Source organism: Zootoca vivipara, chromosome 9 (genome assembly GCF_965207765.1).
Source record: "Zootoca vivipara chromosome 9, rZooViv2.hap1.1, whole genome shotgun sequence".
Lineage (NCBI taxonomy): Eukaryota > Metazoa > Chordata > Lepidosauria > Squamata > Lacertidae > Zootoca > Zootoca vivipara.
Window position 1 is genome coordinate 24,741,232 of NC_142592.1, and position 21,356 is coordinate 24,762,587.

General features: G+C 45.7%; 1 protein-coding gene across 1 annotated transcript in view; it reads right to left on the minus strand.

Moving 5' to 3' along the window:
• LRIG3 (leucine rich repeats and immunoglobulin like domains 3) overlaps window positions 1-20,011 on the minus strand; it is a 60,113-nt gene extending 40,102 nt beyond the window's left edge. Inside the window, exons 1-3 of the mRNA XM_035127224.3 lie at window positions 19,580-20,011; window positions 7,185-7,256; window positions 6,777-6,851 (exon numbers count right to left, since the gene is read on the minus strand). Coding sequence (XP_034983115.3) covers window positions 6,777-6,851; window positions 7,185-7,256; window positions 19,580-19,884 — 452 coding nt within the window. The 5' untranslated portion in view covers window positions 19,885-20,011. The remainder of the gene's footprint in view (window positions 1-6,776; window positions 6,852-7,184; window positions 7,257-19,579) is intronic.
• Between the last annotated feature and the right edge of the window lie 1,345 nt (window positions 20,012-21,356).

A 21,356-nucleotide genomic window follows, 5' to 3' on the forward strand; every position in this document is an offset into this window, starting at 1 on the left:
AAGCTTGTCCACATTCACAAAAAAGTGCCTTTTTCCAATTCAGAGACTTCCATTCAAGCACAAATGTACAGAATGGAGAGAGTGAGAGTCTGCTTCTGTGCAGAGAAGAGAGTGCAATGTGCAGAATCTGTGATCACACTTCACAAGTGCAGAATTAAGTACCAGACACAGAATTCTGCATGCTAGAAATTTGAGGATATGTTTGTTTACAGCGAGATAGAATGGAATGCAGGTGGTGAGGGCAGGGTGGGGTTTTACTGCCCAACATAGACCTGAGAGCGGCAGAAACAGAATTATGCAACAGATGCATGTGCAAATTAGCTTCATTTCCCTAACTGATGCAGGCCACAGGCTCCAGCTTTTCTCAGCGCATTGTTTGGGGTATCCTGCTTCAGAATCTGGATTTTTCTTATTAGAAACATATGCCACGCTGGTAATAGCAGTCTTTCCCCAGAGTCAAGCTGCAAGGGTGCCAGCTGCACTCCTATCCTGCTCCAACTCATCGAGGGATTAGTAGTAGAGAAAGGAAGAAAGAGAGGCTGCCAGATATGGAGACAAAAAAGAAGTCCGTCTGCTTTCCAAAATAAGCCAAACGTGCTCTGGGAACGGGAAAATCTGACACAACGGTGGCAGGCAGCCCAATGCTACGCCCATTTTGAGGAGCAGTTATAAAAGCTCACTCAGTTCAATTCCCAGCTCGCATTTACCGTCCTCCCAATTCAAAAGGCCACTGGTCAGACTGGGTTGATACAAGCCATGCAGTTTTGAGCAGAGCGGTCAGTCTGCTTCCATGCCAATTGACAGGGCAGCGCACGCAAGAAAGGTCACACACAGGCATTGATGGGAGCAGCATTTATCTGGTTCAGTCAGAATTTGTGGAAAGATGCTAATGGGCACAGGCCAGGCTGAGATTAGGAGCAGTTGCTGCAGTCTGGCCAGAACACTAGTAAAAAGGTAAAGGGACCCCTGACCATTAGGTCCAGTCATGACCGACTCTGGGGTTGCGCGCTCATCTCGCATTATTGGCCGTGGGAGCCGGCGTACAGCTTCCAGGTCATGTGGCCAGCATGACAATGCCGCTTCTGGCAAACCAGAGCAGCACATGGAAACGCCATTTACCTTCCCGCTGTAGCGGTTCCTCTATTTATCTACTTGCATTTTGACGTGCTTTCGAACTGCTAGGTTGGCAGGAGCTGGGACCAAGCAATGCGAGCTCACCCCGTCACAGGGACTCGAACCGCCGACCTTCTGATCAGCAAGCCCTAGGCTCAGTGGTTTAACCACAGTGCCACTAGTACAGGCTGATAATCTGCACTGCTTAAAATGAGAAAGTGGTTACACAATACTGCCTGTTGCGCAGTGCTCGGCAAACTGAGACTCCTAATGCAGCAAGTTCTGCTCCTGAGCATACTTGCTATGGGGCTAATATTCTGCTCCTGGCAACACTGCCACTGGTTTTTGAACGTTTTGGAAGTCGAACTGACTTCCGGAACGGATTCCGTTCAACTTCCAAGATACAACTGTATATATACATTTAAAATAAATACATAAATCTCAAGAATGTTGACTATAATAGCAAGTTCTGGATGGAAGACCCAATTCTCTTTCACTGTGGGTTTTTTTTGGGGGGGGGGACAGGTGATCAGACACCTGTGAAAGATGCTGTCAATCCAGGTCATTCATCCCAATCTCTCATCACTCAAGTCTCCAAGACTGCAATATTGTGTTGTATGCTAGCAACACAAGCTTTAAGAGAACCCTGTGTTCACTCCACGTGGTCCTTCAAATATTTAAGGAATGCAAATAAGCAAATATTTTAAATATATCTGTTTAGGGATAAAGAATATGGCTACTGATAGTCGGCACAAACATTTATAGCAGTTTAAATCCAGAATCCCCAATATTGGAGGGGGGGGATTGCATTCATTCTGTGCTAATTTCTTCCAAAACAGTTTTTAATAAGGATGATAAAAAAATAAGTATTTAAATGCTCGTGTGTCAATGGGAGTGCATAAAAATTAAAGGGACTGTGCTGAACCAAAATCTTTTATGGCTAAATTTTAAGTAAAGCAAGGCAACACATTAGTATTGCGTTTAATATTCCCCCAGGAGGTCTAAGAGAGGACATATCCACAAGTACCAGTCAAATAGAAGATGTGGGTTCTCTGCTTTGAAAGTAATCCTCACTTTTCAGCGTTCCCCCTCTAAAACTCCCTAAAAGAGGGTACCCACACTGCCAAATAACTGCACTGATTATCTACACCAGGGGTCGGCAACCTAAGGCCCATAGGCCAGCAGTGGCCCACAGGGCTCGTCTATCTGGCCCATGATGACCACTGCCGCCACCCCCCACTCTTACCGGCGCGGTGCGGGGACCGACTTCTGGGTTGATGGCGCCTGTGCGCATGCGCACATCCTCCGACCCAGATGTGTGCCGGAAATAGCACGTCAGGGATAGAGAAGCACCTGTGTGCCTGCACACTCGCTATTTCCGGCGGACATCTGGGTCAGAGGAGTGCCGGAAAGAGCATGTGCGCGCGCACACACTGGAGCTCCTCCAACCCGGAAGAGTGTGCATGTGCACATGCTCCAGCTCCGGCCCATCCTCCGGTAAGCTTGCCAACCCCTGATCTACACAAATGGCCAGCTCTGGGAACCAGATGCTAGGGATATTTTTGCCTAGCAAAGGTCCCTTATGAATTGGTGGTTGGGCAATCCAAAAGACAACTCACAGAAGAATTCAGTGTGGCCTCTCCTCAACTAGGTGGGGTATGGGGTTTGCCATCTGATAAGCAGAAAAGCAATTTGCCACTTTATTTTTTTATTTGAAAAATCACCTGCACCTATTTTTGCAGAATTGTGGACTTGGAGGAGATCGTTTAGTCAAGCCCCCTTCCTCAATCTGCAATGCAACATGTTTCTAGAGCATCTCTGTCAGATGGTCACCCACCCTCTTCTTAAATATCCATAGCAAAGGAGATCCCAGAACCTCCTGAGGCACCCTGAGGAAGCCTCACCTATTATTTAGCCAAAATCTGTTCAATTGCCGCTGGTTGGTTCCAATTTTGTTCCCTGGGGCAAGAAAGAACAAGTCTGTTCCATCTTCTACTCTTCAAACACCCCTGTCATATCTCTCTTAATCTTCCCTTCTCCAGACTAAATATACCCAGCTTTTTCAACAATTCTTCATAGGATTTAGTTTACATACCCCCATGCCACCCTAGTCCTCTGGACACACTCCTGTTTATGTAGTAGCCAAACAGAGCACAGATTGACCAATGCAGAATAGAAAGAAACTACAATCTCGATGATAATGGTACCTCGGTTTACGAACTTAATCCGTTCTGGAAGTCCGTTCTTAAACCAAAACCGTTCTTAAACCGAGGCGCGCTTTCCCTAACAAGGCCTCCCGCCGCCGGTGCCCTTCCACCGTTCAGATTCCGTTCTTAGACCAAGGTAAAGTTGGCAAACCGGAAAACCACTTCCGGTTTTGCGTAGTTCGTAAACCGAATCGTTCACAAACAGGACTGTTCTTAAACCGAGGTACCACTGTAGATCTTCCTTCAACCGAAGTCAGCCTTTGAAAGGGGGGGGGCGGACATTGCCATAACAGACCCACACTGATTCATAAGATGTCTCTTCCAAAGTGTACGGCCTCAAAATCACTTCCAACTTGCTAGATACCAACTTGGCACGACGTATGGAAAATTTAAGATCTGCGGTGGCAGGAATTTCACAGTACAATCCCATACATGTCTACTCAATAGTAAGCACCGTCGATGGCAAGAGTCCTTACTCCCAGGTAGGCAGATACAGGATCTACAGCCTCAGCCATTCTTGGCACATTCCAAGCTGTGAGCTCTGGGAGAATCAGCGTCATCCTGGCAGGCCACAGTTTCGATTCTGCTTTGCAGGGGTTTTTGTGTGTGTGTGTGTTGTGTGTGGCAGGGAACAGTTAGCTTGAAGAATGTAGCGCGGACATCCCTGATTACACACTCAACCGCCACCTGATCCCTGTTCCTTTGCCTTTATTTTATTTTGTGCTCATCCCAAAGTTGGGCCCATGCTGTGCTGACCTAAAGGTGGCTTTCATGTCAAAGCAGCCATAATAAATTGCTACTATTTCTAATTCCAGTCATTCTCTGCAGAGGTCAGGAGGTACACGGTACAGACACTTGTAACCTCAGCCGAGTTCTGCTGAGCATAATCAGAAGCCTTTGGAGGCCATTCAGAGGCACTGTGTGAGTTTCAAAGGACAATGGTAACAAGACACCTCTTCTCAAGCAGCCCAACTGTGCCGCATAACAATTCCACATCTTTTCAGGAAGCCCCTTAAAAGAAATGTGTACTTTTATTTTATTTGTAAGAAGAAGAAGAAAAAACACACCATACACACAACCAAAATCAAATAAAGATCTTTATATTTGGCCGACACAGGCTAAACTAACATAAACTCACAAGTTCCAAGATTGTAAGACTTGACTTTTAAAGTCTTTTCACAGCTGCAGAGGAATAATTTCAGCTTTTCCTGAGCTACAGTTACATTTTCCTTGGAATGTAGAAAGTAGAGGACACAACAGAGAGCTGTGGCGGCTGGTGCTGATTGAGACAGGGGTAGGGTGGAAAACAGGGAAACCAACAGTGGATGGAGCCAGAACCAAGCAATTCAAGTTTTGTCCCTCATCTTCCTCCTCGTGGTGTTCTGTTCTTCGTGGTGTTCTGTTGCAAGGGCAACTCTGAGAAGGAAGCCAATAGGCATTGCTATTCACTGGATTGGTCATAAATAAGGAGGCAAATATTTGAGGCCTTGCTAAGGGCAGATTGAGGTTGGTGGGGCAATGTCCCATTTGCACTAATGCAGCTTCCATTAGCAGATGATGATAATAATGATGGTGATGATGGTGATGATAATTTGTTTGCCGCCCATCTGACTGTGTTGCCCCAGCCACTCTGGATAGCTTTCAATAAATCAAAACATCAAACATTAAAAACTTCCCTAGACAGGGCTGCCTTCAGATGTCTTCAAAAGTTGTGTAGTTATTTATCTCCTTGACATCTGATGGGAGGGCGTTCCACAGGGCAGGTGCAGCTACCAAGAAGCCCCTCTGCCTGATTCCCTGTAACCTCACTTCTCACAATGAGGGAACCGCCAGAAAGTCCTTGGACCTCAGCGTCCAGGCTGAACAATGGAGCTGGGAGACGCTCTTTCGGGAACACAGAAGATCTAGCCTTGTTGTTCTTCAGAGCCCATGCGATAAGATTTCATGGTATGGCAATGTGTAAGTCATTCATTCACAAGGGAGCTTTTTTATATTTAAAAAATGATTCCGTGCATGAAAATGGTAAGGTAAAGACACTACATGAGGACCTTAACATAGTCAAAAATAAGCGAGTGAACTGATCTTAAAAATCTTGATTAACTTGTCCAACAGTTTGGGCTGAACGATGGGGGGTGGAGACCTTAGAAACCGAACTTTTATGCCTAGTTGAGATTTCACCCATGGAATTCTATAGTATTAGGCTGCTGTTAATTTTATGGACCAGCTCTCTGCTTCTGCTTCTTCTCCCCCCCTCCCCCAATAAACCACCTCCCTTTTCTTTTCAGTTCTCTCCTCCACCCAGGCTAATCTATATGAAAGCCACACCAATATCAAATGTCATTCAGCTCTTTCTCAAATAGGAGCAGAGCAGACACAGCGGCTGCAACCAGCTGACTTAGCTGACCTAGGCTCAGAGCAAAAAACAGCAGGATAATAAGTCACCAGATGTAAGCAATTGAATACTGATCACTTTCATTAACTGAACAGCTTCCCAAAATTTACCATATTATTTTAACCCTTTAGCACCCTCTACCAACAGACACCGTGCAACTTGTACTTAAGTGCAGATTTTCACTGCTGGAAAAAACGAGACAACCATGAAGCAATCAAATGGCACTTCCAAATCACACAAAGAACACCATTTTTCACTTACTAAGGATGGGAAAACCGAGACTGAGAAGTTCTTACAAACATTCCATTTCACAGGAGGTTATGAGTTGGAAAGTTGCCAAATTCTTGAGAAAAGGGAAATTATTGTTATCAATATTCAGAATTGGATGCTCAATTCTGCTTTTCTTAATTTCTAACTAAATATACAGACCTAGAATTTTAAAAGCAAAAATATGGATAATTAGAAAAAGGTAAAGAGTCTTGACAAAGAGGTGCTCTATTCAAACACTCAATTCAACTGGTGGGTCTTCAGCCTTTTTTCTTTCTTTTTTAAAAAAGAAGTTCTTCATGTATGCAGCTCCATATGTTCTGTTGGACTGAAGTCTGCATGTTTCCCATAATATCTATGACATATTTTTGGAAGAAGCCGCTCTACGAAAGCCAGCAACCAACTCCAGGCAAGCAGCAGCATAGGAAGCTACCTTACACAAAGTCAGAATGTTGACTCCCAGTCACAGACTATACAACTGTAGGCCTGGTTTGCACGCAATGCTAAACCATAGTTTAGCTCTACATGCACAAGTTAGAATGAGCCTAAGCACACCCAACCCTCATCTCTCCTCCCACGCAACTAGAAGGACTTCTGCAGTATTTAGTCTCACATTTTATGAATCCAAGAAAGTGAGGAGCTGTCCAGAAAGGAGAGGGAAGTATGCATACTTAAGGTTTCATTCACTCGGGCTCATTCTACCCTGTCTGCATAGTGTTAAATCATGGTTAAACATTATGTGTCAATATGGCCACTGTTTTCAAATATGAATAAAAATATTTTTAAAATCGACTTACAGAGACAGGAGAGTGATGTTTGCCGAAACAGGTCCCAAATTTGGTATGGCTTCAAATTCATTACTGTTTAGTTTTCTGCCAACATTAAAAAAAAAAACAACCAGTCAACTGACACAGAAACAAGAGCCAATTGGTATTTTCTGATTTTCCCTTGACCATTTTAACCCATCGCACTAACTTAAAGTAGCCTCCCCCCCCCCAAGAAAAGGGGAAGTGGGGACAACCTATAGCAACACTGACTTACATAGATACCCTCTGGATGTGCCCCCTGCAAGTTATAGCCTCATTTCACATTGTATAATTTTGTGCCCATGCATCGCTATGAATAACACCACCCCAAATCATTTAAAGGAATGTATCTTACAATATGCATATTATAGCCAAACAGAAGACCATGCAGCCACTTACATTTCTCGTAGTTTACCAAGGTGACTCAAGGAACTAGGTTTGATTGAAGACAATTTATTGTGGCTCAGATCTCTACAAGGATACAAGAAGAAAAAAAGACCTTGTGTCAACTTTCACCAATATCAGGTACATTTCAAAGAGAAGAAACGAGTAGCTTGCACAGAAGGAAATTGGATCATATATTGAAATCTAACACATAAAATGCACACTGGTTCTGTTGTGCCTCTCTCCTCCATATACAGATAACCTTGTTATTGTTCTTCTAACGCAGGTGTGAGGAACTTGTGGCTCTCCGTATGCTGTTGGACTGCAACTCCCATCATCCCTTACTAGTGCCTTTTCATTCTCCACCATCTGATCCAGGGATGAGGAACTTGTGACTTGCCCAGCGTTTCAGGGCTACAAGTCCCATCATCCACAATCGCTGGCCATGCTGGCTGGCTGGCTGGCTGGGGAGTGTTGAAGGCCCACAGGAAGATACTTTTGCACCCGCTTAAGTTGGTTCAATTAATTGCCAATAAAACACCGTCACAGTTCTACAACTCCTATTCAGTATATGAGCCAAACTCTCCCCCGCCCCACCACCACCATAGAAGTCTAGGGGGCCAAAGATTGTTGTTATAGTCTAGCGACATCTGGCAAATCCAACATAAAGCTGTTGCTCAATTTATGGCTTTCACCTGGTAAGTCTAAATTTGCAAAGTCTAGGTATATTGACGGCTGGGTGGTACGGAAACCTCTCCTCTCCTGTGTTCACGTGTCTTTGCACCATTAATTCTCACACATAAAAAATGTTAATGCAAGCCATATGTGAGTAGTGGAAAACAGGCCTGGATAAACACTCCAGCCTCAAGGCATCGGCATTTCGAATGCAAAGCTGAATGAAACAGCCCCATCTGCCACAGATGTCTCTCTCCTGCAGCAACGTAAGCCCGCTTCCTCGTGTGCATGAGCCATAATGGATGGAGGCATAAGTCTTTCCAGGGCACCCTTGACGGAACTGAAGAGATGTAAGGCCAACTAATTCAACAAGACTGAAACAGTGATCTGAATTAAGCTCACTTTAACACACAGAGAGAGGCCTTTCTCCTGCCTTGCGCCTCTCAACTGGAATAGTTGGCCTTGGCTCACAGGGATTAGAAGAACTATGCAAGCCCACAGCCAAAATGCTATGAAGTCATGGCTGTTAACAGTCTAATACATTGCTGTTCGTCCTGCATTAGACAAGAATCAGCAATTATTCCAACAAAGAGCTTTCAAAATCCTACTGCAAAAAGTGCTCTTTCCAACAACCTGCCTTTCTTCAGCTCACCTAAAAAAGAAGGAAAGCAGGGGGGGAGGGGGAGGACACCCTATGAAAATTTATTTAAAACATGCTTGTTTGCCTTAGGACCTACCAGACAGTATCAGACATGAGTGGATTTGTTCTGCTGTAGTTATAACATTGGGGCGAGGAGGGGGGGGGGGTAGAAATCTGGCAGAGCCTTTAAACTATAAAAAAAAAAATCTGCAATTACAACCACTGCTGTGCATGATCACCAAACTGGAGCCAGACACTTTCACTCAGAGCTCTAGCTCACCATCCATCTGGAGTCCATCAAGGCAACCATAAGCATAACAACTTGCATTATGTTTCAGACTAAATTTGTGTTTTCTGACACTGCCGATATCCACAGATTTTCCATGCACTGTGCCGCTTTAAAGGGGCGGGGGGAGGAGATGCAAATATCCCTCAAAAGCCCCTAAGGTTTTCTTAAGCCTGATTCGGAAAATTATGACTCCCATCCCAAAAAAGTTATAATGTGCCTTTATTGCTCAGCAGCCCAAATCAAACAATTACCAGCACTTTAATAATTCTGCTATTTATAGCACATTTTTACACTATCTAGAATCATCGAGGAGAAAGATGACTCTTTTGAAGAGATGAGCATTCTTGCAAAACTGCTAGAAACAGGATGGGAGCTAAAATAATAATATAATCCTTTCTGAAATCAGCTTCTCTCCTGATGTAATAGGTTTTTAAGTGTGCGCATTTGTCTTTTTAAAAGGGCAGAATCAGCAAATACAATTCCTTAAACCCGTAGAAAAATAACGTGAACAAACCTCCTTATAATTTAGGAGCAAGGAGCTGGAATCACAAAAGTGGTGGAAACACATTTTCCACTCCCAATTGCCTCCTCCCTCTTTGCCCTTCCCTTAAACCACAGTACATGGAAAGAAAAATCTCTACAGTGGTTTAAGCTTACTAGTAAGCAGCACTTTGAAACTTATAAGGCGTCTGGATTCAGGCATTTTCAGTGCAAGCTTCACTTTTGAAAGTAGAGCACATTTTAAAATGCCATGCTGTTGGTACAAACTCAAAAGTCCAGCTTCCACACGCTTCTCACCTTAGAAGACACATACTGTAGTGGACTGCTGGCTTGGAAGCTTTTTTCCTGCAAATGGAAAGCTCAGGAAGACCTTCTTGAGGGGGAAGCTTCTGCACATGAAACTTCTGGTGCAGTTTTGCTTTCAAAACAGAATTCCCCAGTGCACTCTCTGTGATGAATTATGAGAACCAAGTGTGTATAACATAAACTTGAAGGACATTTTAACAACCCTCTGCTAAAAGATAGCAATACTTGCTGCTGTATAAATTTTGCATTTAGTTGTATAAATGCAAAATTTAAACTCATCAGTTAAATATTTATTTCTGTTCATTTGTGAACTAGAAAAAATGTTATCTAGATTCTAGACACTTGAGTCTGATTGAGGGAGGGATTGACATTTGGGGGGGGGAGATACATCAGATAAACAGAAGGATGTTTGTATGTTTTCCATCTCCCTTCTCTATTGCATTAGCAAGGAGGAGAGCATTTGTTTCCAGTTTCAACTAACTATGGTTTGTTGGTATGTGGGGATCTGGTTAGTTTTCAAACCATGGTTTAGTGTAGCAAGTCAAGATCAGAAGAACCAAAGTTTGAACTCTGCTTATTTCCCAAACATGTGGTTAAGGCAAACCACAGTTAACCTGGTTTCAGAAATATCAATAAACTTCAGCCAGTTAGCAAAGGCACTTTTAAGAGATAGCTTATAGGAGGATGGAAAGTCAGAAAACAGGACAATCAACAAATGCATAAGACACCAAAGTATTCCACAATTTCAACTTTTAGCAATCCTTGGTTTGCGGAATGGTGCCAAGCCTGTGTTTGTCCAAGGAATTGCTCACCACGAAGGATGGTGTTATCAGCAACAAGATTCACAAATAATCTCAGCAAAGTGAAGTGGTGAAGAAACAGCTCTTTGGACATTTTATAAATGTGTATGTTAGGGATCAGCTCCATGTGTGCCATTTAGGTGCAATCAAAATGGTCTTTCTTGGAAATGCCTGAAACTTAATTCAAAAATTTAAAATGCAAATCCAGCAGCAGCTTCTTAATCAATTCCCGTTGGGGCCTTTATAGCTGCTAATTCAGCAAAAAGAAGGAAAGCTAAAAAACAAAGAGGCAGGCTGTAGCTGTTTTAAGACACAGATCCAAAGTGACTCATAAATCAGCATGCTATGTTCAGATTTTAGTCTGGAAAATGCTGGAGAACAGCTGTGAAAACTATCCAAACTTTTTTTCCTCTGGCAATTCTGGTAAGAACTGGAAGGTTTAGAAAATGTAAATACCAAGATGCAATACAAACATTAGCAGAAACCATCCTTTAGATTTCCCCCTGTCTCAGTGACAGCTTCAACATTCCTAGACAAACCCTGGTAAAATAATCTAGAATTCCAAAGAGAACTGAAAAAAACAGCAAAGATGTATGGCAACTGCTCAGAGTCTCTCTTCCTCTTCCATCCTGGCTGCTAAACTTTAAACCTAACAAAAGTGAAGTTCTTAAACTGTAGTAGAGTGTTCCTCTTCCTGACTAGCCTCCTGCCCTGCAAGCAAACTGTAAAGAAAATTTGTTGACAAACTATTACAAACACTCACCAGCTCTGAACAGTCTTGGTTTTATTTAAGTCTGTGAATACCTCTTTAGTGAAAGCCTGTAGTAAAAAAACTGTGTTAAAATTGGCCACTTTCCCTCACTCGGAGACTTTAGCTATGTCAACTGCAATTACAAGAGTAACCACAACTCAGACAACACGTACTAGATAATACAATTTTGGTCCTCCATCAGCCAGTTCAAAAAAACAGGCCCGGGATTTGCAGTTGCATCATTTGTTCCAACCCACCACCCAAAATCACATCCAGAAAAAACTTTTGAGTGTAAAAGGGGCGGGAGGTTTTTACTCAGATGGCTACCAGTGTTTAAGAATGCAAGAAGACCCTGCTGGTCCAACATCCTGTTCTCACAGTGGCCAAGCAGATGCCTGCAAGAAGCATTTGTGCACAAGGGCACTCTCTCCGCAGAAATGGGGTGGTTGCCTTGAGCGGGAAGAACTAAAGGGGCACATGTTTTAGGGGAAAGCTCTGGTCAAGTGAGAATTAATCAGCATCTATCTACAGCACGGATTAAGCACTTCTAGCCCTCCAGATGTTGTTGGACTCCTATCAGCACCAGCCAGCATAGCCAATAGTCAAGGACAACAAGAGGTTAATTCACAGAATCAGAGAAGTGTAGTGTTGAAAGTGACCCTGAGGATCATCTAGTCCAACCCTCTGCAATGCAGGAACATGCAGCTGTCCCATACAGGGATTGAACCTGCAACCTCAGAATTATCAGCTCCACGCTCTCACCAATTGAGCTATACTCAAGCAACATCTGGAGGATCCTCACCTCTGCTCTACAGAAGGACCTAAAAATTCTGAACTCATTCACTTCAAAAATTTGCACTGCTTAGGGCAAGCATCACCAAACTCGGCCCTCCAGCTGTTTTGTGACTACAATTCCCACCATCCCTGACCACTGGTACTGTTAGATAGGGATGGTGGGAGTTGTAGTCCCAAAACAGTTGGAGGGCCAGGTTTGGGGGGTGCATGTCTTAGGGTAACAAAGTCTATGAAAAATCTTACTGGAGTTAGCCTGCAATCCCCCCCACCCTTGAAGTAAATTCTAGTAGACTAGCCTACACCAGGCACCCCCAAACTGCGGCCCTCCAGATGTTGGCCTACAACTCCCATGATCCCTAGCTAACAGGACTAGTGGTCGGGGAAGATGGGAATTGTAGTCCAAAACATCTGGAGGGCCGCAGTTTGGGGATGCCTGGCCTACACTAAGCTTACTTCTGAGTAGACATGTATGGGATTGCACTCTTAGCATGCTATTTCGATCAATTTTACATACACCCTAATCCTAAACATGTTCGCTCAAAAGTAAGCCTGCATTCTGAGAAAGCAAGCATAGGATTGCTCTCTTGAAGTCCACACCCCAAGACTGCATTCCTTACACATTTGGGAGTAAACACTACTGAACTCAGTGTGGTTTGCTCCCAAGTGTGAAAAGGAATGCAGTCTTGGGCTGAAATGCTAAGCGCTCTCAAGAACACATTCCTCTGCACAGTTTACTCAGAAGCAACCCCACTGTGTCCACTAGAACTTACCTCCCAGTAGATGTGCTTAGAATTACAGACTTTCTGGAAAGTAAGATCCTCTGAAATCAGTAGGAACTCTTTCCTGGTAAATATATTGGTGAGGTGCCAGAGATTTAAGATTTTTGAAGCAAGTAGTTTTGGTTATATATAATCAACATGAACTCCCATCAAGAATATTTCGGCAAACATGTTTGCAGCCTGGTATTATTCACAGACAAAACTATCTGGGACAACAGTGCTCTATGTGCTAATAACAAACTACAGTATTTTGTTTCGTTATTGCCTCTTAACCGCCTAGAGTTCTTTAGCAGTCTCAGTTCTGCTGCATAAGAACAACAGGAGGCAAGAGAAGAAGGCCACATGTCTGCCTGCACGCTTTTTAAAGGGGGAGGGGGTGGAAAAGCAAGTAATGAACAGGAACTTCTAAAGGCATTTAACTCAAACAAAAGAAACATTTGCACAAAACCTAGCAGACCACATGGTCTGGTGACACCTACAAAGATGGTAACCCTGTGAGTTTAAGAACAAGCGACACAGCTGCCCAATGAGTGATCACAGCAGGGTTCCTTACAAAAGGCCAAGTGCTTATTTATACAAGTGGAGCCCATTTTTCACACTTCTTTTAAAGGAATGTGAATGTACATATGGACAATTTACGTCTCCAGGGGAAATCCAATTAGAAAGCTTCCACTGTGCTAACTGAAACAACAAAAGATCTGTTTGTTTTAGTGGCCACTAAATTAACTGTCACAGAGATACCTCGCTATTATTTCTGTTGACCCAATATCCGTCTTAGAAAACAACCCTTTAAAATCAGTTTTAATTCCTAATTAGTATTTTTCTATAAATTACTTGCTAGGATTTCCCGTGGTTCAACTCGTTTGTTAGATTCGTACTATTGCACCTTTAACTGAGTGTCCAGGAAAACTACCACCATATTTGACAAACTTTTGTTGTAAAGTTTACGGGATGTTTTTTTGTTTAAAATCAAATCTACAAATAAAAATTGTGAAAAACATTTCTTGTCAAATTATAGCTTGGCCTTTACATTCCTCAACTATTTGTGGTTCCAATCGTATGCACAACTTACCTGGGAGTAAATGCCATTGAACTCAATGGAACTTACTTTTGAGTAGGGACTGTTCTGTAAATGTTCCCCAGAGTCAAACCCAGGTGTTATGAATACAACAGTCATTTTTTTCTCAGTAAGGAAGACCTCCAGAGGAGGCAATTGAACAGAATTAGCCAGAACTAATTCAAAGACTTCCTGTTTACTTTAAAGTTCTTATCTGCACTTGCTTCTGAAGTGCAACAGAAAATTAATAAACCAATTGAGATGTGATTGAAATGACAAGAGGTTAAGCTCAACCACACTATTTTTCACCTACTTTCTGACTTCAGAAAATTTCAAAGTCTTTGTGGAGGAATCAGTGTTGATACTAGATACCGTGTTTCCCCTTTTTTAAGACACCGTCTTATAACTTTTTCCCCTCAAAAAACCACACGGTGGCTTATTTTCAGGGGGTGTCTTTTTTTCTTTCTTTTTTTTAAAGTGCCGGTACAACTGGGTCCCACTGGCTCAGGATGCTCGGCGCTCTCTTCCATGTGCATTATCAGCACCACACTCTAGCCAACTGAGCTATCCAGGTTTTACAACATAATCCTGTAACATAATGCACAACATGATGTACATAACATCCATTAAATGAAACAAGAAAATAAGGTGATTATTTAAATACAATACATAATACACAGCAAGCAATGGCAGCAATTGAAACTGGGATTTTTTTAAAAAAAAAAATATTCTTTTGTCATGCTACGTGTGTCCTCTACCATTATTGCTGTCAACCAGGCTGGCAGCAGCTCTCCAGGATTTCAAACTTGGGGGTACCTGGCGGTTAAACCTGGGATCCTTATGCATTCTCTCCCTTTCCCCTCCTACCCATCCTGAGTCAAGGGCTCTCCTTCCTTGGAGGCTTTTAAGCAGAGGCTGGATGGCCACCTGCCATGTATGACCTAGCTGAGATTTTTGCATTGTAGGGGGTTGGACTAGATGACCCCCGAGGGTCCCTTCTAACTCTACAATTCTACCGACTCAACAAAGGGCATAATTATCACCATCACCAAACTGGTCCAAGCAACTAAGGAGAACGTCTTGCATACACCCCTGTCCTTTTGATTGGCAGCTAAGCTTCGCCTGGCCGGCTTCCGAGTTGCAGCACCTGATTCTGCAAAGCTCGCCGCGCCGATGGGAGGACGCCCGCCTGCCTGCCGCGCAAGAAGTTAGGCAGAGCCGCACAAGCTGCACAAACTCTGCAAAGAGGCGGGGGCGGGGGCAGTCCTGCCGAACGGGTTGAGTAACCCCGCCGGCGGGATACGGAGATGGCGTAAGGGAGCTGCCCGCTTCTGAGACGGCCTTTCGAGAGCCTCACTTGGGCGGCAGAGAGGCGCTCCAGGGCCGGCGGCTCTCCTCGGGGACGGGAAGAGCCGCATTTCCTGAGGGGAGCAGCCTGCGGGCTGGGCTCTGGGGAGGGGTGGGAAGGTGCTTGGCCCCTGCTGCCCCCTCAGCTGTGAGGTAAACCTGCAACGAGCCCACACTTTTCTCTCCGCAAGCAACGAGCCCCTCTCTCTTTCCTCCTGACGCTCGTGCCCTTGGTGCTCCGTGCGGCGCTGCTTCGCGCTTTGTCAGCGCTGCAGCCGCCGCCGCTTCCGGACGCTGACCCGACCTGGCAGGCTTCTTCCTCCTGCCGCGGCCGGCATTGCAGGAGCTGGGTTCTGCTAGCTTGTGCCCTCGGTGCTCCGTGCGGCACTGCTGCACGCTTTATCGGCATTGCTGCCGCCGCTTCCGGGCCGCCGCCGCTTCCGGGCACCGACCCGACCCGGCAGGCTTCCTCCTCCTCTTACAGCCAGCGTGCTGGGTCCCGCTAGCTGGTTGGGGCGCTCAGTGGTCTTGCTCCGCACATCGCGGAAGTATGGCTTATTTTCGGGGTATGTCTTACATTTCTCAAATGATTAAAAACCCTGCCATGGCTTACTTTTTGACTACGTATTAAAAAAGGGGAAACACGGTAATAAAATACCAGCTCAATCATGTCCATCTCTCATGCTTGTGTTGATGACTTAATTTAACAGCCAGTGCAATCAGTAACTTAGCATAAGAGACTGAAACCCACAGCACAATGAATGAATGCTTGTCAAGTTACAACTACTTTGCTATGTCAATAAATCATCACGTGAACAAAAGCACAAGAGACCACAACTTTTCTAAAACTGCTCTCAGCTTGGAGGAATGTTGCTCAGGGACCATACTGGGTCCCATGTTTGCTTAAACAAGTATCAGCCAGCACAGTTCTCAAAAATCCAATTTTTTTATATAGCCAACATTTGAAGAAAAAGCAAGTGGAGTTGGAATGTGGTATACCTGAAACCCTTGTTTTAAAGCAACGTATTTAATATACATTTAATTCGAAAGCACTTCAAAATGCAAGTAGATAAATAGGAACCGCTACAGCGGGAAGGTAAATGACGTTTCCATGTGCTGCTCTGGTTTGCCAGAAGCGGCTTTGTCATGCTGGCCACATGACCTGGAAACTATACGCCGGCTCCCTCGGCCAATAATGCGAGATGAGCGCGCAACCCCAGAGTCGGTCACGACTGGACCTAATGGTCAGGGGTCCCTTTACCTTTACCTTTTTAATTAGCAGAAAGTCAGAGGCCCTATGCATCCCCTTGCCCAGGGGTCAGCAAACTTTTTCAGCAGGGGGCCGGTCCACTGTCCCTCAGACCTTGTGGGGGGCCTGACTATATTTTGAAAAAAAAATGAACGAATTCCTATGCCCCACAAATAACCCAGAGATACATTTTAAATAAAAGCACACATTCTACTCATGTAAAAACACCAGGCAGGCCCCACAAATAACCCAGAGATGCATTTTAAATAAAAGGATACATTCTACTCATGTAAAAACATGCTGATTCTTGGACCATCCGCAGGCCGGATTTAGAAGGCGATTGGGTTGTATCCGGCCCCCGGGCCTTAGTTTGGGGACCCCTGCCCTTGCCTATTAACACAATAGCATTTTGGTACATATTTGTATTGCTTTTAATTCTCTATGGAATCATGTATTGTTTCCAAGCCACATTTCTGCATCATTCTCCCAATAACAGAGATTCCCAGGGCAAGGGTGTCAACCACTAAGGATGTTACCAGCTGTAGATCAGCATCCTCCTTGTGTAAAAAGAAACTACGATTGGATGCTTCCCAGTGCACATGTGCACACAGCAATTTTCATTATGCGTTTGGCTCATCATACATTAAGTTATATGTACATGATATAATAATGCAAATTTCCACATGAAAGCACCACCCGTTTCTTTGACTTTTTAATGCACCAGGTAGTTCTTATAGGATAACGGCATTGAGGAAATGGAAGGGGGAACAAAATGGCATCATTTTTTCCAGGGAAAGGTACATATCAGTGTTAGAAACTGAGATACGAAAGCTAGGAGCTAAATAGCACCTCTAACCTACCGTAGGTTTATGGGCACAACAACGGAATGGTTTTTTTTATACCAAGAATACAAAGTTGAAAATGAATGAAGTGCAGCTAAAATATTATGTTCATTTTTCACATCCTTCCCCTGCCCACCGCCCTAATATTCTTAAGAGGGTCTCTTCTACAGTCTTCAGAGAGTAGCTGGAAGCGGGGAGGCAGAGAAAGGTCCTCCCTTTTGTTCCACTCTGCAGTTTTAATCTGAAATCTTCGGCGCAAAACTGTTGCAAAATGCGCCTAGAACAGGCATCCCCAAACTTCGGCCCTCCAGATGTTTTGGACTACAATTCCCATCATCCCTGACCACTGGTCCTGTTAGCTAGGGATCATGGGAGTTGTAGGCCAAAACATCTGGAGGGCTGCAGTTTGGAGATGCCTGGCCTAGAACAATGGGAGTTTCGGACACTGGTACAAATACAGTGTCCGCAATAGGCCTGGAATGCCATTCCTGCCCAATACACTCCTATATGCCATCCGTTCTATATGGAAGAAATCCACTTTGCCCTACAGACACACAACTAACCACATTTACACATCTCTCTGCCTCAGACCCCCCCCCACACACTGCACCACTCCAAAGTTTCAAGCTGATTACTTGCGCCAGTCAAGACTGACATCTGGAGCTGGTACCCTTGGGCAAGGCCCCAGCATCTCAAGGCCGCAGCACCTGCCAACATGAGAGGTTTGGACCCCCTCAAGAAGATAAGCTTCCACCCTCTTTGAGGCAACTTTTCCTCTTCTTCACCACCACCTCCTCCTCCTCACGGGAGGCAGAAACCAAAGCAAGTGGGAGATGCAAGGGGCAGCCATTTCCCCCCTCTCCCCCCCACCCCCCCACCTTTCCCTGTGCACAGCAGTGTGAACAGAACTCAGCCCTGCTTCCAGACGGACCACCTAGGTGGGGGGGAGGGGCTGCTCAATGCCACCCTGGCTGCTCCTTCACCCATCCAAGCCCTCTCCTCAGGACCACAACCTTCAAAGGAGCATTAGGCAAACTTTGTGAATGCAACCAGCAAATTACCAGGTACTAGTTACAGAAACCGTGTGCTACCTCCAGGAATAGAGGCAGCAACAACAACAACAACAACAACAGAAGAGAGCTATTGCTTTCCTGCCATGCTTAAGGGTCTCCCAGAGCAATTTGATTGACCACCGCAGGGAATGGGATGCTGGAATACATAGGCCTTGGCTCTGATGCAGCGAAGTTCTTACAGTGGGTTGGAGTTGTCCCCACCAGGGCCCAAGAGAGACCATTCCTCTCATTAGTCGCCCTGCCTCCCTATCTACAGCTGCCCAGAGCCAGTCAAGCATAGGCAGTGGTGTCTGTTTTGCTCCCTCTAGGAAGGCACAGCAGCTTCCACCCATACCTCCCTGCTGCGTGACAGGGAGAGGGTAGGGCCTCTTGCCTTCTCTCTCACCTGCTCACTTTCTAGCTGGCCTCTGGGCAATGCAACAGGTTGAGATTGAGCGCAACAGTCCCAGTTCCACATCCCTGATGCCCAGAGAGAAACCAAGAGAGGGGATTGTGTTGAGGGGGTGGGGTTCCTCAAAAGGAGAGGTGGCTCTCCATATGTTGTTGGGACTCCCAACTCCCATTGGCTCCAGCCAGCGCAGTCTATGGCCGGGGTTGAAGCACTGGTTTACCACCTCTGCTTTAAAACCATCCCTGTCACCTGACAGCTCACCCACTTTGCAGCCAGGAACTTCGCCTGGACGCCCTGCCATTTGGGTGGGTTCCTCTCCCCCCCCCCTAGTGGCAAAGCACAGACAGTGTGTGGAAGCCACTAACCTCTAGGAATCAGCCTGCTAAGAGGATGGGGAACACAAGGAGGGCCGCCCAAAACATGCCACTGCCCCTATGTGCAGCTCAGTGGCGCAGCATCTTCCTTGCCCACCACATAAGGTCCTGGGTTCAAACAACCAAGCTTTATTGGCAGACAGAGCAGACAGGAATATATGAATCGAAACGTACAACTGGCATCTGTTCACAGGAGGAGATGCTTCGAGATAAAACTATACAGGCCTATTAAGGTTAAAAAGCACCACTCAAGTCTAAGTCCTGGGTTCTCCAGGAGGCCCAAAATCTTGGCGAGCCGCTTGTCAGCCAGCGCAGACAACACCGAACTAGATGGGACTCTGCTTCCTAGGTTCGTCCCTTCCCCACTCCAGCCTATTTTAAACTTATTAAGCGGTGCAGAAATCAAATGAGAACAGTAATAAGAGCACGCGAAAGAATAAATCAAAGCCATTTGCTCCTCGGACGCGGGGAGCCCGGAGCGCCCCCTAGCGCCCCCAAGCCCGACAGAAGCGAAGCCCGCTCGCCCGCTCTCGCTACTCACAGCTGCACGACCCAGTCCGGGAGAGGCTCGGGGACTCGGCTCAGCTTCAGGCGGCTGCAGTCCAGCAGTTCCCCCCGGCAGCGGCACGGCAGCGCCGGGCACCCTTCGGCCAGCGCCGAGGAGGTGGAGAAGAAGGCGACCAGGCAGCAGCATAGGAGCAGCGGCGGCAGCAGCGCGGCGCCCATGGCCGGAGCTCCCTTGGTGCGCGTTGGCGCGCCGCACTTTCCGACGGGACGACTGGGCGCACTCGGGCGGCGCGGAGCGTGTCCAGTTTCTGGGGCGCTGGGCCGGAGGCTCCCTTTCATGGCCGCCTGCCCCCGCTAGACCCGCGGGCGAGGCTCCGCCGCTGCACAGCAAACTCCAGACGCCTCGCCAAACTTTCCGCCGCCGCCGCCGCTGCCTCCTCGTCGCAGCAGCGCCTGCCTGGGCCCGCCCCCTGCCATGTGATGACAACAAGGCGGAGGGCGGGCGCTCGGGAAGAGATCCTCGACGGCAGAGGGAAAGCAGCCTGCCTCGCCGACCAGCAGCAGCCCCAAGACCTCCAGGAAGCGCTCCTGGCTTCCCTCTCTTTTCTACCCGCCTTCGAGGGTTTCTCCCAAGACCCGTCTGCAGAAAAGCAACGCGCGCAATTTCAAGCAGAGCGGCAGAGACAGGGCCTGCGTATTTTAAAGAAGTCTCCCAGTCCTCAAACACCCCTCTCTCTCAGCCCTGGAGCCAACTAGCAATGCCCAAGCCGATGCTATTTTGCTAGGAACTCACCACGAACGCCTCCCTTGTTCTCTTATCGTGGCATTGGCACCCATCCGGCTGGAAAAAAGAAAAGCCCTACAACGGGTGCCATCAGTGCCGGATTTACACGTAAGCTAAACAAGCTATAGCTTAGGGCCCCACTCTCTTGGGGGCCCCAAGAAAATTCAAAGGAAAAAAACCTGGATGTACATTTCCAAAATATAAGATAAAAAGCAAATAGACTAAAACCTACATACAGCAACAGTATTTTGTGTTGTGTGGGCTCCTATGATGTAAGTAATGGGCCCCGTCTGCTAGCCTGCTCTTTTCTATATACAGTATAGGGTGCCTACATTCTGCATGGATAAAATGCATATTTTGTTATGTGCAAATAACAACAACAACCAATAATTTTGGGCGGCTTACAACAGAAAAATAAAACACAGTGATCTATTAAACATTAAAAGCCTCCCTAAACAAAAATGGCTTGGGGTATCTATTAGGTCCATAAATTACCACATAGCATATATTCAACACAAAAAACAGTGAAAATTTGTTGTTGATAAACGACAGTTGGACATACATAAAGGGACCCATTACCTTCAGTAGCTTAGGGCCTCATCAAACTTAAATGCGGCCCTGGGTGCCATCAATACCTGGGAAGACAGAAATTCTTAACCTGTGTTTTGTTCGCACGCACGTTAAAAATGGGTGTATGTGGAGAGTACTATATATAGGTATATTGAACAGGAGCTCCCATTCGCCGTCGTTTTAATTTGTCCAAATTGCAATGTTCCAGCTCATAGATCTGTGAAATGCTGTGTTTACTAGGTGTAAGCCCTACTGAACTCAATTTGGTTTACTTCTGAGTAAAATATATATTAGGATTGTACTGTTAGGGGGGCATATACACCCATTTTTGTCATGTACAGTATATGAATAGTAAACAGTCTAGAATGCTTTCCCCAGCAAGGCCTGCCTGGCACCTACATTAACATCTTGGTACCAGGTTAGACTTTCTTTATTCCCAGGTATTGATGGCACCTGT